The following is an 18,574-nucleotide window of genomic DNA, read 5'->3' on the forward strand; positions in this document are numbered from 1 at the left end:
CTATTGGTATTGCATCAATGTTTTACAGGCGTTGGCAGTAGGAACCACGGATGTTGTGCCTGCGTTCTGTTGACTCTTCCCCACTTCCTTTGCTGCCATGGATTCCCCTCATCTTCCACCCTAGGACTTGTCCCTGTGCTCTTCACATGCCCCACTATAATGCTGTGTCTTTCTCGTTGAGACCTCGCATCAGTGCCTACCCAGAATACCCAGAGTTTGAGACTCTGTCCAAGAACATGCGACCTGATTCCGTTCTTTACTATCCAAAGACAAGCTGAATGGCCCGTGACTGAAATGGGACTACAGGAGACTGCTGAGTTGGTGTACCAGCTTCATGCTGGTGAATGGATGAGGTCTCCCTCTTTCCTTTCCCTCTGTCTCTACTCGCTGCTAATCAGACACTCCAGACCCTTTTCTTATTCTGGCTGTGATGCTGATCCAGGCATGAGGTGAGCTGGGTGACCTCATGAAGCCAGTGGAAAATTTGTTCTCTCTTTCTCGGCCACATATTTTTCTGCTCACCTTGCAGGTTGAATCAGACTGCAGGAGGACCACAGCTGGCCTATTGGCATTGGTTTAGCACCAGCTGGCAACTAAGCACCACACAACCACTTGCTTGCCCCCAGTCCCAGGTGGGATGGGGGAGAGAATTGGGAAAAAAGCCTTGTGGGTTGAGATAAAAACAGTTTTATAGGACAACGAAAAGAGAGGAAATAATAATAATGTTACTGATAAAAGAATATCAAAAAACAAGTGATGCACAGTGCAACAATGTCATACCACCTGGTGGTTGATAGCCTGTCCCTGAGCAGTGATCCCTTTTGGCCAACTTCCCTCATCTTATATACTGAACGTGGTGCCTTATGGCATGAAATGTCCCTTTGGTCAGTTGCGTCAGCTGTCCTGGCTGTCTCTTCTCAGCTTCTTGTAGTGAAGCAGCTGGGAACACAGGGGCAGTAATAGAAACTGAAGAAGTTTCTGGCTTGATGTAAACATTGCTTGGCAACAACTAAAACATTAGTGTTCATTGACAGTCTTCTCAGCACGAATCTGAAACATAGCCTCATACTAGCTACTTTGAAGAAAATTCTCTCGGCCAAAACCAGCACACCTAGGGAAGGGTTGGTATATCACTGGACATTCTGAAATGCTGTGAAAAGGGTCAGCAGGTCTGTGTAAATGGACCTGGAAGGCAATCCTCGCTGGGAGGACTTGGTTGTGAGAGGAGGATGAGGTCATGTTCAGGTGTTGCAGAAGGAGAGAGTCTTACTGCTGTGAATTTTACCATATAAATGAATAATGGCTGGAGAAAAAGGTTATAATGCTAATGAAAATTAGAGCTTTTTATTTTCTGTTTCTGCTCATCCATTTGGTATATCCTTTGTATAATGTTTGCTGTGTCTATATTCCAGTTTCAGTGGGACTGGAACAGTGGAAGAAAGGATGCAGTTCATCTGACCATGTGTAGACATCTACATTTGAGCCAATCTACATCTGATTAGCTGTTGGTGGAGAGAAGGGGGTGTCATTGCGGCATGGTTCTTTTCATCCTAGTATGGATGCCCAAATTAATTGAAATGTCTCTTTCTCCCCACAAACAGAAAACATGTCTAGCTTGCTCACACGTAGGTGTTATGTTTATCCAAGTTTACAATTATGTGAGATGAGGCCTACCCAAAACATTTCAATAGTCTTGTTTTTGTGTTGATAGAAAACATATTAGAAGATGACTCGATACAGCAGAAATGTGGAGCTTTTGCCATTTATTTTTTTCTTCTTTTTTTTCCCCAGCATCAGTCTTAGAGAGCTGAAAACTGTCCTTCCCCAAGTAAACTTCAAAGTGAGCAGCATGAAGTTCTTGAAGGATAAATTTGCGGTAATTACCTAACAACGCTTATTTGTTTGGTATTGTCTGATAGGTGTGCTCATTGCTTTTCAGGATACTGCCTGTAGTTTTGCTTCTTACCATGCACAGCTAAATAAATTATATCGATTAATTTCTCCGCTTGGCTTTGCCTATATCTAAGGCTCTAAGAAAATACAGACGTGAATGTTCCTTCTTTTCATTGTACAGTTGACCAAAGCCAACACTGGGGTTTGGGCTCCAGTGCTGATACTGTGCAAGGGAACTATGTTATGCCTAAGATAAAATTCATGTATAAGAAAAAGATTATTTTTGCAGTATGATCAAGCAGTAACCTCTTCAACTTATGCTAATATTATTAACTTCTGAAAGTTGTTTCCGTTCGTACAGGAATTTTAAATATCCCCACCTTTTCCTGCTTTCCAAGTCTCCACCCTTAAAGTGCACATTCTTGCTGCTCGTGTTCCAGCTCACAGTGGCTAAACGAGGCACTGCTTCACTCGCAGTGATGTAGTGGAGATGGAGTCAGGGTACAAAATGCAAGCCCAAAGATGGGGGCTAGAGGCACTGTGTCACACACCAAGACTCTGTTTACTTGTTTCTATTCTTAAAGAAAAAAATAAATTGAAAAAAAGAGCCCAAGAGGTTAAAGCAAATGAAGCTGGAGTAGAACAGAACGTGTGAGAGGGTGGCAGCTGGAATAAGTTGTTTGCTGTGCAAATGCAGTTAAGGGAATTCTAAATTCACTGCATGCTACTTTCTATTGTAGGAAATAGGTGCTCACAAGGAAGAGCTTACTTTTGAACAATTTCATTTGTTCTACAAGAAAATCATGTTTGAACAACAGAAATCGGTAAGCTTTTTCATAAGGAGTCTTCACACTGATAAACTGCTAGTTCTGAATGAAGAGTGAATGCTGATGAATTTTTGTGTCTGTTTGTTTTTTCTTTCCCCCCCATTCTTGTAACAGAAAAGGGTACAGTACTGTACTGCATGTGTAGATAGCGGTCACCATCAGCAATTGGCTTAAGATGATGAAAAAGTCATTCATACAGTAGTAGAGTTATGCACAGATATGATGGGGTTTCTATGAGGAACTTCTGAGTTTGTTCAGGATGTAGAATGTCTTTTCGTTAGGCTGATCTCCTTACTGATAGGAACAAGGTTTTCCATGCTTGTATTAATGTTTTATCACTAAGAACTTTCTGTAAATCACGGGGATGTATCCTGGGCATCAAATAACAGCTGTTGTTCTCCGTGTCCCATGCTTGGAGCTTATGGGTGGTGAGTCTGTTACAAGCATGCATCAGACAGTCCTTGGGAGGCATGAATGCAGTGGAATTACATTTTAGTGAATTTATACAGGCAACTGACTACTGTTTCCTCGTATCCATTGCAGAGATTGATGAAGCTGGTGGAAACTGCTTACATGTAGCAACTCTGAAAGTTAGGAACCCTTTAAAGCTGTGGGAAAAACCATAATTTGAAATTGTTGCATAAATGTCTTTGTTGATGACGTGTTTATTGTTGATTCAACTTGCAGTTGCTAAAATAATAGCCTTGGTAGTCAGTCAGTGCTGCAAGAGCAAGAGAGCTTTTCTATGCTCTAGAAAAGTGATGGTGAAGTAACAAAGAATCTGCATTGACACTGACAGGGTTTTAGTTTTGGCCATGGAAGTCTAGTTAATTAGCTAAAGCAGAAAGCTGAAGAGGCTAAGGAGGCTATCTGACTTCCTTAAACTTGTTATCACCCCTTGTGGATCATTTCAAAGAAACTCCTCTGTTTGCACAACAACTGCTTTGGGTCGGTTGATAAGTTTCCTGCGATCTGTGACTACACTGTGCCAAGCTGGAAGCAATTTAGGTTTTATACTCACATGAATAAATGTGATGGATGATACGTAATTCCAGTTTTTCTGGTATATCAAAAAATAAAAGCTCCCCTGAAACTTGACTGATTGTGTGTAGAAGGTCCCTTATGAGTAGCAAGTTTTTTGAGGACTGTGTGTGTTCACACTGAAAGGCCTGAAGTGCAGTTGCCAGCCTTAGCAGTATGGGTTTTTTTCTTACATATTTAATTCCAAATTGTCTTGCCAACTTGCATGCAGCTTCTCTAGAGCAGACAGACATATATTTCCCATCCGCAGACTAGACAGAAATTCCTAAGTTAGATAGACAATTGCGTATTCTTTTATTATTTATCTTCTCCCTATTTTTTTGTGTTTTGTTTGTTTGTTTTAAGATTCTTGATGAATTCAAAAAGGATTCCTCTGTGTTCATTCTTGGGTGAGACTCTTCATTTGTATTATTTTTACACATTTCCATATGTTGGAGTGCTACAGGATTGTTTGTTATTACATCACTGTTCCTTTGTTCTGATGCTTTAGTAAGCAAAAAGAAATTCTACATCTTTTTGCATTCAGAAGGGTGAACATATCATGGAAACAAGTCCTGAATATAACTGGATAAATGTGTTACTTTCTGACTACAAAAATAGCATGGACTTGAACAAGCGAATTTGCCCATCCTCTGATTTTGGATCTTAGTAAAAAATCAATTGGAAGGACAATTTGGAGAAACTTCACGTTCAGTCAGGAGAGTGGTGTGGTGCACAGGCTTTGCCTAGGCTTGGGCAGAATGCTGGCAGTAACAGTTTCTGCATGTTTCACTTGGTGGACTTGAAAATTTAAGAGGTGTACAGCATGAAAAGGGAGGTCACAGGCATTGCTAACATTTGGACTGTGGATTAAACCAGTTTATCTTGATTTTGAATATTACACAAACAGATTAAGGAAGTCACTTAAAAAGTTTGCACTGAGTGCATTGCGTTTCTCCTTAGCCCTTGGTCATGTCATAGGAATTAAACTTCATGAGAGTGATTAAAAGCACAGATTTATCAAAGCTGGGTGGGCTATAAATACCATATTCGTACCAGACTATGTGGCATTTGTGTCCTACAAAAGGGAAAGCAGTTGTGCTGATTTCCTTGGTGCAGCTGCATCTTTCCTCCTTTTTGAGGAAGTTTTGATTATCACAGTAGATCATCTGAATGATCTATGGAAGGAGTAATTGTGGAAGTGTGGGTCTGTGATAATTTAGAAGAACAGTGGTTCTGTATGCCTGAGCTGAACTGAACACCACCCCTGCCAAATGCATGCAGCTCATTTGCTACAAAGCAATGAGCACAGATTGGTTACTTTTCCCAATGAATCACTATCAAAAGTACCTCAGGAATCCAAGAAGCTTTGTTTAAAGGATCAAAATACAGTAATTAGATAATACAGTATTATAAGCCTAATCTAAATTCTGCTGAAGTTGTGGAAAGTTCCTTGGTGGTGGCAGCACATTTATGCTGTAAATCCAAGGTATAAATCCATGTCACTTTCTGCTGTAATATCTGCTGACACTTGCTTTCTTATTTCTTCAGCTTCACTTTCCCTTTTTTTTTCTTTAAGGAATACTGACCGTCCAGATGCTTCAGCAGTTCATCTCCATGACTTTCAGAGATTCCTGCTACATGAGCAGCAGGTGGGAAGGTTGAAGAAATTCAGCGGTCTCTTTCTTGGCTGTCTGACAGGATGCTGTGCTCATTAAAAAGAAATGTGATGTGTCAGAGAATATGACTGATGTCAGCTGTGATGCTGGGCCTTGCAAAGATTCCTCCTTCTTTGTAGTCATTGAACTTCACAAAAACTATTATTTTTCATCTCTATAAAGACTCTGAAGGTGCACCAGAGGATGAGAGGGAGGACCAAGTAAATAAGGTTTTAACAGGTCTCCATTTAGTCATGTAGATAACCAGACAAGGTGAGAAATAAACACTGGTTGTATGTCAGAGGTGATGCCTGGCCCACTTACAGCTGTCATCACAGGTACGTCTGAGGTGATGCCTGGGCCATGCCCCCATTTTAGCAGCTCTTACATAAAAAGCTGAGCTGCCTGCTCATGAGTCAGAGGTAATTTTGTATTGAATGGAGCCAGTTCGATGTCCCATACCAGCAAGCACGTAAGGGTAGAGGCAGGGATTGGGGCTGTCTTCATCGTATTCTGTAATGTCACTTAGCACAGACACCATGGGGAAATTGTGTGATATCTGGTAGTCACTGCTCCAGGTTTGCAAATATGATTGAGAAGTGAGACATACACTTCCTGTATAAGCTTGCTGCTTTCTGTTTCTCTCTATTTCAGCCTGTTAAAAGGACATTCAGATTGCATTTAGAAATGGGAGAGATTATAGCAGGGCACGTCCATCCAGGAGCCAGCTTTTTTCTGTGCATGCATGCGTGTGTGTCCAGATGTAGTGTCTGTCTTGTGGGCCTCCAGACTACGTAAAGGTGCTTAGATGGAGATCTTCTTTTTTCCTCTTAGGTGTCATAGAGGAAACTCTTAAGATATGTGGGTACAATAAAATATATTTGGAGTAAATTAGCGAGGTGAGAGAGAAGTAAATCACATCTGTAGTTCTTGCTGTTCCTTACTTGATTTTATGTAGAATAACACCACTTAGAAAGTTTTTCTTTCTACTGTGTTATTATTATCTGAAGGAATCTTGGGCACAAGATCTCAGTAAAGTCCGAGAACGAATGACAAAGTTTATTGATGACACTATGAGAGAAACTGCTGAAACCTTCCTCTTTGTTGATGAGGTAAGATAATGATTCTTTCTAATAGTTCTTGTGGACTTCTTTTCCTTTCACTGCTAGTTCCTATTTTGTTGACTGGATGGTTTCTCTTGCTACATTGCTGGGTTTCTTTTCGTCTTGTACAGTACAAACATTTAAATTCACTCTGTTTGTATTGTAGTTCCTCACATACCTTTTTGCAAAAGAAAACAGTATTTGGGATGAGAAATATGATTCAATAGATGTGCAGGACATGAATAATCCTTTGTCCCACTACTGGATTTCTTCTTCTCATAACACGTAAGTTACAAAAGTCCTAATTGTCTATCCCTGTTCAAAAAGACCTTGGACATGTTAGGAGAAAGCAGTAGTTCTAAATTATGCCAGAAACATACTGTGTGGATGCTTCCTGAAACATGATGTAAATGTGAAAAATACAGGCTGTGGGATGCTTTGAGATACAACCAAGCTCAGCTGCCAGAAAACCCAAACCCTGAATCCTGTTACAAAAATAAAAAGAACTCTTGAGTTGAAACTGCTCTGGCCTCTCTGCTTTCAGAAATTGAAGTTATTCAAAGAGCTTCATTTTTCCCAAGCACCAACAGCCTCGTTAAGATAGTGTGAGCATTAATTGTACCTGAATATAAGAATGCCATAAGCACCCCACTTGTCCTGTGGGAAAATCCCATACTGGTAGTGTGATCTGAAGGGCCGTGGATTGGTCGCCTTGGGAGATGAGGCAGTGACGTGCACTGTTGATAGATAATCTGACAGTCTGCAGTGTCACAGAGTGAAAAAGATTTGGTCCTGAGCAGGAAAGGAATATGGATACCTTAAATTAGCACATCTCCTGATCAGGACTTGCCTGTGCATGGTGGGAATCCTTGCCTGGGTGGCGAAGATTGGAGCAGACAGAGGAGCCTGAGGCAGAGGAACAGTGCAATTTGCTTTCCATGGTCTTTGTTATTTTGAGTTTATTTTACAGCCAGAATTTTGAAGGCCTGGGGACTGTATTTTTGTTGTTACTGTTTTTAGAATTCTGTGCTTAGTAACTTATCTGTTGATTTCTGTAGTCTGTGTCTAAGGTATCCAACCTTTTTTTTTCCTGTGACAGTCTGTGGTACGCAAACGCTGTAGCCCAAGTACAAACCTATGTAGTGGTGAGTTTGGACTGTCTTCAGATGAAGGGGGTTTGCTCATCTTTGATTACAGCTTTGTAATGAAAAGAAAGAAGGTGTAAAGAGAGGGAAGAGAGATAAACAACTAAAATATTGCAGGGAATAAAATCAAGTGGGTATAAATAGTCAGATTTTTGAAGTATGGGGTGTGGTATCATTCTAAATGCCCTCCAAATCCGTCCAACATGATTATGTCTCAGCATGATGAGGTTTAGGTATGTTTCAAATCTCATGATTTGCTCTTCAGACATGTGTCAGAGTTATTTGATGATGACATTGAGCTTTTAACCTCCTATAATTTGGTCGATTCAAAAATCTGATAGCATCAGGTTCAGCCGAATCCAGTTCTTCCATTGCAAGAAAAAAAATAAATCAGCACACGTTCTCCATGACAGGAGAGAAAATGTCACCTAGTGAGTGTGTGGGAAATGGTTGAAATTGACTGCCTGTCTTTTACAATTCCCTTTTACCCTGTTAGATATCTGACAGGAGACCAGCTTCGAAGTGAATCCTCCACAGAAGCTTACATCAGGTGTCTTAGAATGGGCTGTCGATGTATTGAGTGTGAGTAAAAGTTTGTGGAGTTGTTTGTAACATGCTGTCCATGTAAGTAGAGTTTCCCCTGTTTACCAAGAAAGAAAAAAGAACTGAAATCAAGAACTAGTTTGTTTTCTGAAGTTAGTCATATAAAAAACACTGATTCCCTAAATTGTTTTTCACACTTCACTATTGCCCCATTCACTTGCTCTGATTCTTGTTCCCTTGGAGTTTTAAGAAGGTCTTTCTATATCTCATCTCGCTGTACACCAAAAATTCTATCTTGGATCTCCTATACAAACACAGAGGATTGAAACTGGAATTACATCTGTAGCATAGATAGTTTATTGTAATACAGACAAGCCTAAGGCACAGAGATTGTTGTAATTTGGGCCATTTGTCATCCTGTTTAACTTGCTTGTAAATCGGTTAGTGTCTGTGCATGTTTTCCTCTGTGTCTGTGTCTTCATCCCTGTGCTCGTGTACCTTACTGAAAAGTTTGACTTTAATTTCATGTTATTTCACCAGCTACTTCATAAAAAATAGTTGCTACTGCCTGTTCAGTTTGGCTAATGCAAAATGTATCTCAGCCAAATTCGGGGTTAAAATCAACAAAACAAATAAGCTATCAATTTGCCACTTGTTGGACTGTATTTATCCCTGGAAAGTTACTGTAAACTAGTAGACTGACAATATATCTGCCTGAATTCCTTTTTTCCAGATTCCCACATGGTAATGCTTTGGGAAAATTTTATATCGTGGGTTTTTTTGTATTGCTCTTACTTAAGCAAACTTCATTTCCTCTGTGAAAGATATAAATTCATCTAATAGAATATTTTATTAGAACATTAAAGTCTATGACTCGGTATGTGGAACACTGAAGATATGGATGTATTCTTTCTACTAGAGTTACTAAAATAATGGCTTGGTCTCTTCCTTTCTCCACTGCATGTCTTTTCTAGTGGATTGCTGGGATGGTCCTGATGGGAAACCCATCATTTACCATGGATGGACACGGACAACCAAGATCAAATTTGATGACGTAGTACAGGCAATCAAAGATCATGCCTTTGTTGCATCTGAGTAAGCTTTGATTTGTTTTCTTTAAGCCTGTCTTCATATGCTTAGATGTTCCTGAACTTACTTTCTCTGTAATCTAGAACAAAAAGTAGTAGGAGAAGAATGACGTTCCTGTAGTCTTCATTATTGCCAAATGTGGGTCTTTAATAGCTTCAGTTTTGAGGAAAAGCCCCATTGCATAACAGTCTGCTGCTAAGGAAGATAGTGAGTACCCTAAAGTCGTTCCCATCTCCTGTCTTGGATCTTCTTGTATTAAACTGAAGTGCGAAACTTCAAATGTTGAATAGTATGTCTTACATGTTTAAAAAAATAAATAATATGGGGATGTTCATGTTGTAGGGGAGGTCTTAACTGAGAAGATACAGAAATCATAGCCCCCTGAACTGATAACATGGGTTGAAATCTGCAACTCTGCTCTGCCCTTCTATAACTTGTGCTGAGATGTCCTTAACATGAAAAGTATTGCCCCAAAACTGGGAAAGAGATAGGGCTGTCAATGTCCTGGTTTTCCACTTTACCAGCTGGACATAGTGTTATTCTCTCACGTGTGCACAGGCATATTGTGTTAATAACAACCATAATACATGATGGCTTCAGACCATCAGTACTGTGACTGCAGTGTGATGCTTAAATAGGCTACTCAGAAGGAATATCAAAGTGTTTCCTGGATATACAAGGACAAAATTAGAAAAGCCAAAGCTCACCTGGAGATTAAATTGTTGAGCCTGCTGCTAAATTGGACAGGAGCCTTAGTGCCTGGAGAAGGATGAATTACTTAATCCTTTCTCTGCCTCAGTTTCCAGTACTGGGGCCGGAGCACATGACACGCAAGGGGAAGGGGAAGGGGAAGCTGGCAGCACTGAGTTTGTTTAGCTTCAAGAGGAGGTTAATGAGTGAGTCCGGTAGCGCTCTTACACTACCTAGTGGATGGTTATAGAGAAGATGCAGCCAGACTCTTAGAGTGCGTGCAAAGGAAAACAGATGCAAATTTGAGGACAGGAGAAACCAATTTTCACATAATGATGCTTTAGGACTGAAACTGTGCCCAAAGAGCTTGGAAAGAATCTTTGTCCTTGCAGATATTCAAATCTTGGCTGGACAAAGCTTTGAGCAACCTGATCTAACCTGGGGATTGGCCTTCCCAAAGAAGGGGTTTGGACTAGATGGCCTCCAGAGGTTCCTTCTGACCTTAACTGTTCTACGATTGCACATCTGTTGTGTATCTATTCCTTTTGTCGTCTTGTTTGCTTTAAATATTTTCTTTGATCTGGGGGGGGCGGGGTGGGGGAGGTGCTGTTTTCTTTGCCTCGCTAGTTGTAGCAAAAAGAAATTGTCTTCATTCACCTGTGTTTTCTCCATCAAAGATACCCGGTCATTCTGTCGATTGAAGAGCACTGTAGTGTGGAGCAGCAGCGACACATGGCCAAGGTGTTCAAGGAGGTATTTGGAGACCAGCTTTTAATGAAGCCTGTTGAAGCCAGTGCAGATCAGCTGCCGTCACCAACACAGCTGAAAGAAAAAATCATCATCAAGGTAGGGTTGCTTTGTGTGCTGGTAAATAAAATGCAAAAAAAGAGCAGGAGCCAGACACACCACTTCTGGCTTCATAGCTGTTAAGTTACTGGTGAGAGACAAGAACCCCCATGCTTAGTGTGTACTAATAACATTTTGCAGTATTGAACTGAATTCTGTAAAACAAGGTATTAAAGTGCTTCCTATTGATTTTCTTTGCAATAAGTGTTTCTGGTTCAAGTGCCAGATCGACTGTCAGCTCTTCTCTGAAGGTCTTCTAGCTCCTGAAATGGCACTGCGAAATTTCAGCCAGCCTTTTGTTCATTATGGCCTGCTCTCTGCAGAATGGTTCTTGTGTTATCCTGGTTTCTTGGAATGTGTCAGCTCATGTTTTTTGTCCTGTAAAGAAGGGTGAGCTCTTAGCAAACTGGTTGTTTCTTCATTGCTTGAATGATACCTCTCCTAAATTTTTAACCTTTATTATGAGAGTTGAATTTTGAAGAAGGAAATCCCAGCCCTGTTGCATGGAGCCTTGTGGAACAGCTGTGTCATGGTAATGACAGCAGGAGGCTGTGCAATGCAGGGAGATACTTCCAGGAATACTGAGTATGCTGAAATACTATGACCAATTTTATATATGATTCTATGTGAGTGTATCAATGTAGTGGCTTTTTTTTTTTTTTAAGCACAAAAAACTGGGGCCAAAGGGAGACATTGATGTGAACTTGGAAGATAAGAAAGAAGAAAAGAAGCAACAAGGAGAACTTTACATGTGGGACACAATAGAACAGGTATCATTTATGTGACATTTGCTACAATTTGTAACTAGTAGTGTCATACTGAAAATTTACAGGGATTTTCTCAGTATTTCTGGAAGTAATATTGTCAGTTGAACGGATGTGAATGAGGGGAAGAAGGTATTTTGTTCATTGTTACACCTGGTTTTGAAATGGTGATTAGTGAGTTTCCCTGTCTTGTTAATGGGTTTGATATCTCTCCACTTCTAGAAGTGGACTCGTCACTACTGTGCTATTGCCGACGAAAAGCTTTCCTTCAGCGATGACATAGAACCGAATGCAGATGAAGATTCATCAAAGGTGATGGCTGCGTTTTCTTGTTTAAGCATGTTCTTTTTATTCTCTCAGATTATTATGTTGTCAACAGATGCATATTCTTTATGCTGATGTTGAATCTGTGTAAGATAACAAGTGTATCTGGAGGTAACATATTTTAAAAAGAGTCTTTGCCAAGGTGCTCCAGTTAACCCTATTTTTAATAAAATAACTTTTCCCCTTGGCTAATTGAGGACTTGCAAAGAGGAGTACAAAGACAATGAAATATACTTTTGGTACTTAAATGCTGATGCGTGCACTGACAAACTAAGTCTTTATATGCCTTTGGCTAGGCACTATTGCTAGCTGGACAGTATGATGAGCTGTTTGTTGTGCTAGTAATACAGCACACCTCTTACACAGCGCTTGTTCATTCCACGCCTACGCAGTGTTTATCACAGGTGAGCAGGTATTACTTGGCTGTTGTGCGTGGAAAAGCCAAAACATGAAGATCAGTAAGGGTGGCTGTGATGTTCAGCATGGTTTCGTGTTCTGACCTTTCGGGTTTCCCTGCACGCTCTTTTGTTGCACAGAGATCTCTGCACATGCAGAACATTTTACCTTGTCACCTAAGTGTTACTGTCAATAAAATAATTAATGTTTAAGGAAGAACACAGATGAATCTTTGAAAAAGCTGAATAAAAACTCTGTGAATTAGCAGTAGGGTGTTTTGCCTTGAAAATACAAATCTGTGTTTGCATTGCTGCATCCTTTCACTTTCTGTATATTACATACTTGAGTAAGGCTGCAGTTGATTACTGCTCCAAAGAAATGGCTTGACTGGGGAGGAGAGTCAGGGGTGACTATAAAGGTGATTGATTGGCTTGTTTTTGGAAGGAGAGTTCAGGGCTAGGAAGAGCTGAAATAATGAAATACTAGATACCAGTAACAAGTACTTTTGTTTCACAATCATGACATCAGAAATGCACTATAAAAATTCTTATTTTTTGGTCTAGGAGGTGAAACGTACTGAACTGCACTTAAAAGAGAAATGGTTCCATGGGAAAATGAAGGAGGGGAGAACAACTGCTGAGAAACTGCTCCAGGAATATTGTGCTGAAATGGGTGGCAAGGATGGGACATTCCTAGTGAGGGAAAGTGAGGCTTTCCCCAATGATTGCACCTTGTCCTTCTGGTATGGTCGACTGTCATTTTTTTTTTTCTTCTTGGTTGGTTTATGGCATTGCACAAAAATGTGTGAATTTTTCAGGTATGCATTTATAGTTGAGCAGATATAGGAGTAAGGATATGCCACAATTACTAGAATGTTATTGATGGGATTGTGAAAGACTGCCTTCTAAATTCAACTTCAGAGTAGCAGAGTGCATTGTGGCAGAGCAGGCTTTACTTGAAGTGTTACTGTTGTCAAGAGGACTGACTGGTTTGACTCCTCTCCTGTGCCCCCAACACTTCTAGTGCTCTGGCAGGATATAGGGTTTGTTCTTTCCTCAATGAGTGGGCCAATATTTCATCTTTCAATTTAGGGGTTAATTACTGGTTTCTACATTAAAAGGTAGTCTCACGAGTGTACTTTTATTAGGAGAGATTGATCTTTTCAGTGAAAGGATCCTCTAGAGGGAAAATAATAAAGATTTTTTTTGTGGGGTGGGGTATGGGTTTGCTTTTCTTTTATAGTCTTTTTTTTTTTTTTTTTTTCCCTCTTCTGGTTGAGACATTGTGAGGAATTTCTGACTCAGAGAGCTGTCAGAGCAAATTTTGCAGGGAGTAAGTGTATGCCAGATTTTAAACCCATTGTGGCTTGTCAGGACTTTGGTTGCTATTCTTGCTTTGGTTGTTTTACAAGATGATACAGCTTTCTTGCTTCTCCGCAAGCTCACCAAGTAGTTGACCAGAAACAGGTGAGAAGACAGTTCAGAAGAAGAAAACTTGTTATAAAACCTTTGTTTTCTTTATGCCCCTCTTAATCAGGAGGTCGGGTCGAGTCCAGCACTGCCGGATCCGTTCTTCAAGTGATGGGGACACCGTGAAATACTACCTGACAGACAACCTCACTTTTGATAGCATCTATGATCTCATCCAACACTACAAGGAGGTCCACCTGCGATGTGCTGAATTTGAGCTGCGTCTGACTGATGCCGTGCCTAATCCCAGCCCTCATGAGACTAAAGAGTACGTACAGCAGAAGGCAAGCACCAGGGCTCTTACATCGGTGTCCTTTGCCTCGGTTTAGGTGGTCTTGGATTTTGCATAGAAACTTCCCTGGATTAAGGAGCAAACCTGAGTGTTGCTTGACTGAGGATGTCATAGGAATAGACTTTCCTGAAAGATGCTGACTTTGTGAGAACCTGGTACAACAGAGAGCAGTCCCTGGGAAAGCAATTTACTAGTAGCAACTAGGAAAATCAGTGAGAACTGTAATGCTGTGGAAGTGTGCCAGCTCCTTTCTCTGCTCAGTGTTTTACAACACCCAGTAGGTCTAGTAGCTGTTCAGTAGTTGGCTGTGGTCTGGCCACAAGTGGTCATGGTCTGTGCCACCTGGAATCTCTGTTACTGGGGCAGTGAGCCCAAACACTTATGTTTTCCTATTCCTGCCCTCCACCTCATCCCTGTCAGAGTTGGTTAGGTTAACTTCACCCCATGCTGATAGGAAGCAGTATAGCTTGGTGTTTATTTCCAGCTGGTACTTGCCTGATGTGGATTCTGGGCAGAGCTTGCTCTTGTTCGCGTCAGAACACTGTAATCACTGCCCTCTGTTCTGTTTGCTTTGCAGTGAGGAAAAGTGACTCTCCTTTGCATGTGAAATATTGATCTGTGACTTTAAACTTCCCCTCAGGATCTGGGAGTCACTGACCACCTGTAGATAACTTGGGAGGCCAGTGAGAGGGGAGAGTAGAATTTAAGGGTTAGGCTTTCCTGCCTTTCTGTATCAGGTGGAGATGTACTGCCAGTATAACTGGCCACAGCTTCGCTGAAGGCACATTAGATCCAAGATATGTCCATGCCTACAGTGAAACATAAAATCAAGCTCTGAATGAAAGGATTCAAATGCTTGGTGGTTTTCCTTTGTCAGAACTGAATAAACCACTGAAAACTGAATGGCAGACTAAAAGCCAGGATCCTGCTTTGTTTCAGTGTCTTTGTTTCAGGAAGAAATGCAGATTTGTGTTTTGTGATTTCAGACAGACAGGGTGTTCTGATACGTTCTGAGTGCTTTTACCCAAAATAAGATGCTGTGTTAGGATGTTTTATAATAAGCTGCTGTCATATGTGGCAAGATGGGGAAAATCTAATGCATAATTTTTCTTGTAATGTTTAAAACTCTAACAGGCAGCGTTATTAACAATATTCTGACTGAATGACATTTGACAAGCCTTTTAATCCTTTGTCCATTTTGATTTTTAACACTTGTAGTTGGTACTATAGCAACTTAAGTCGGGGAGAGGCAGAAGACATGCTGATGCGAATTCCTCGAGATGGAGCCTTTCTCATTAGAAAGAGAGATGAGCCTGATTCGTTTGCCATGACTTTCAGGTAAGAGAAGACAGATACATTACCATTAGTAGCCCAACAACGTTCTGTTTTTTCTTATTTAAAAAACACCATGGTCATTTTAGTGATAAAACTTGCTTTTGAACTTTCAGTAATTACTATGGTTTGTTTGTGCAGCAGGTCTATGTATGAGAATGTGTACAAGAGTTGATTTGTGATTGGGATAAACCTTCATGCTTTTATCAAGAAGATTTGGGCACCTACTGTCCCTTTCTTCCCCTACAGAATTGTGTATGGCCCTTCTTAACTTCCCTTGACACTCCTTAACTGCAGGGTGTTATTTTGAAGTTGTCTTCCGTGCTGAGTCCTTACCCCCTGGAGAACGTGCCCTGTCATACAACTGACCTAAATGAAGTGTCGAAGTGACGTTGTTGGCTTTTCTTGCCAGGGAAGATATTTTTGAACCTGTGGTTCTTGTACCAACATCAATAAAATGTATAGAATTGTGGTGTTCTCTGTTGCGCCTTCAAATCAAACTGTGTTTCTCTGAACACGTGTACTTCTGCAACACTCAAAATTTGGAAAAACTGCTACTTGTCTTCCTCTTACTTGCATGCCTTACTGTGCACTGAACATGTCCGGAACTGCTTAGTCCCCTGGGTACTTTGGCTGGAAGCTTTCTGCTCTTACCAAGGTGGATATTCAAGTAACTTGAGCTGCAGTATCTCAATAAAACCAGTTCACTGTGGGGAAAACAAGAAGCACCCAAACTTCAGCAGCTTGAAAAGGATGCAGGGGTCTTCCGTGGGTGGGATGGCTGTCAGTGGATGGTTCTACTGTTATCAGTGCAAACACAAACCTTCCTGTAATTATCAAAATTATTATAGGGAAGAGGCAGCTACTTGTTTTGAGAGGAGTGTGTCTGTCGTTCAGGGACAGTGGGAGATCAGCAGCAGTGGATTCCAGGGGCCTCTCGGTCTGATCAGACATTTGTGTTAGTGTGAAGATGACAGAATATCTGGGGGGAAAAAGTAAGGAAATGTAATCTAAGCAAAACCATGGATTCTTCCCCAGGCCCTGTACATTGTAGAAAAGTGAGAATGGCTTTTTGTGAATTTAATCAGGCAACTGGAACTCAATTTGTATAAAAGAGGCTTTGGAAGAGGGAGAAATTATTCCATGTGATTAGATGCACAAAGCAGTTTTGCTCCAGTTTCCAGCGCTAGTGCTCTCACTGCAAGTGCAAACACCTTTTACAGCACCTGCACTTGTTTCACAGAGCGGAGGGGAAGGTGAAGCACTTCCGAATTCAACAAGAAGGTCGCCATTTTGTGCTGGGAACCTCGGCCTATTTTGAGAGTTTAGTGGAGCTGGTAACGTACTACGAGAAGCATCCGCTGTACAGGAAAATGAAGTTGCGTTACCCGGTAACTGAGGAGCTGCTGGAGCGCTACAGCACGGTGAGTGGTGGTCTGCGTACGGGTGCCAGTCGCTGTAGTGGGCAGAGTCCGGATCTGGACCTGGGGGTGCTGGGCTTGATTCTGGCTGTGGTACCTGGGTGGCCTTTGGGGGAGGTTGAAGCAGGTAGTTTTCTTATCTGTGACATTGAAATGGTTATACTGACCTCTCATGAAGCTTTGAGAGATGTGAAGGAAACAGCTTCATGTTTGATTACAGGTCAACTCTTGACTTCCTCAGGACTTGATTAGAAAAGCTGCTCTGTGAACTGGGACATTGTTGCTCTGCTGCGAGTTTTTGATATTAGCCTTGCTTGCAGTTGGCCCTGTCTTCTGTTGCTAGAGTGAGCAGGGATCTTAAAATGAACATGCCGATGCCAATTGCTAAACTTTTGAGAAAAAATGAAATATTTTGCTGTCCCTCTTGCTCTGGATGGGCAGTGGCATTCACTTCACCACACTGGAGCCACTGCAGGGATGGTGTCCAGCTGCCTTCTGTGAGAGGTACCTCAGAAGGCTTGCTGTTTGGGATAAACATGAGGAATACTTGTCTCTCTAGAAATACTTGTCTCTGTCCATTGACTAAACGAGGAGCCTGGATAACTAGCTTAGCAGAGAGGCCTACTTTCTGGATGGATGTGTTTCATGACGAGAGAGGTTTGCCAAAGTAACTGGCTTGAAAAGCCTGAGATGCTGGTCTTTTGTTTTCAAATATATGTCTGTTAGAAGCTGCAGGAAAACTATGTCTGGCATGTTTGAAGAAATTGAAGTCTGGGTTTCGTGTTTCTTCTGGGGAGACTAAAAGGGACTGAGAAAATTTTAGACCTCAGGATTTTTTTATAATGTTGCCTGTAGCTAAGTGTCTGTATCCTAAGACCAAGTCAAAATGGAAACACAAGGAGAGAATAAAATGAAAAATTAGAATCTTTATCTAATAAAATTGGAATTTTTATCTAATAGTGAAACCTATCCTGGAACTGAAGTACTGTAACACAGAAATCGTAAGCATGGGTGTTGGCTTACCTGGTTGCACATAGAAGGGTACGCATGGTCTCGTAGCTATCTGACTGGTTACGAGATACCTTTGTGAGGTATTGCTGTTTCATTGTGTTTCGCTGTTCATTAAACGGAGGCACAGCCAGGTTAAACAACAAACTCGTGCTCAGCTGTAGAAATAACCATATCATAGGTGCCTGGCTTCCTTCCTCTTTGCCTTTGTGGTGTCAGAAAGGTGGCTTCGGCACTGGATGTTCTATTAACGTAACTGCTTTTATAAATTTTGGTTCCTGTAACTTGATTATTTTTTCTCCTTCTTCCTGTTTTTAGGAAAAAGATATTAACTCCCTCTATGATGTCAAGATGTATGTGGAACCCAGTGAAATCACCCCTACAGTGGTATGCTTAAAGATATATTCACATCTACTGTAGAATTCTGAAAATTGAGACTTGTTTGTTGATTTCCTGTTAGCAGGAAAAAAAATATAAGTGAAAGTGTTCGGCTGCTTGATTTATGGGGTGTGGACAGCAGAAAATTATACCTTCTTTTAAGATATATATATATAATGTTTTAAAAACAAGTGACACAGCAAACATCTATCTCTGATTCTTGTTAGGGCCTGCCTTCTTGTAAATTGTCATAAAAGTTCACCTGCTTGTAATTTTTTCAGCTGTAATTCTTTTTAGGTATTTTTGGCCAACGAATTTACGTTGCAGCTGAAGGATTTGGGTAGTAGTAAATTCAAGATAAAGAAGTAGCTTGTCC

The 18,574-nt window shown here is 40.9% G+C and overlaps 1 protein-coding gene across 1 annotated transcript in view; it reads left to right on the top strand.

Moving 5' to 3' along the window:
• The window catches only part of PLCG2 (phospholipase C, gamma 2 (phosphatidylinositol-specific)), a 53,385-nt gene that overhangs the window by 19,981 nt on the left and 14,830 nt on the right, over positions 1–18,574 (top strand). Inside the window, exons 5-20 of the mRNA XM_010146625.1 lie at positions 1,792–1,876; positions 2,634–2,717; positions 4,107–4,150; positions 5,320–5,392; positions 6,409–6,510; positions 6,668–6,786; positions 8,143–8,228; positions 9,164–9,284; positions 10,646–10,814; positions 11,480–11,584; positions 11,801–11,890; positions 12,862–13,040; positions 13,835–14,035; positions 15,278–15,397; positions 16,635–16,815; positions 18,139–18,207. Coding sequence (XP_010144927.1) covers positions 1,792–1,876; positions 2,634–2,717; positions 4,107–4,150; positions 5,320–5,392; positions 6,409–6,510; positions 6,668–6,786; positions 8,143–8,228; positions 9,164–9,284; positions 10,646–10,814; positions 11,480–11,584; positions 11,801–11,890; positions 12,862–13,040; positions 13,835–14,035; positions 15,278–15,397; positions 16,635–16,815; positions 18,139–18,207 — 1,828 coding nt within the window. The remainder of the gene's footprint in view (positions 1–1,791; positions 1,877–2,633; positions 2,718–4,106; positions 4,151–5,319; positions 5,393–6,408; positions 6,511–6,667; positions 6,787–8,142; positions 8,229–9,163; positions 9,285–10,645; positions 10,815–11,479; positions 11,585–11,800; positions 11,891–12,861; positions 13,041–13,834; positions 14,036–15,277; positions 15,398–16,634; positions 16,816–18,138; positions 18,208–18,574) is intronic.

Source organism: Eurypyga helias, unplaced genomic scaffold (assembly GCF_000690775.1).
Source record: "Eurypyga helias isolate BGI_N326 unplaced genomic scaffold, ASM69077v1 scaffold3152, whole genome shotgun sequence".
In the NCBI taxonomy this organism is placed as follows: Eukaryota; Metazoa; Chordata; class Aves; order Eurypygiformes; family Eurypygidae; genus Eurypyga; species Eurypyga helias.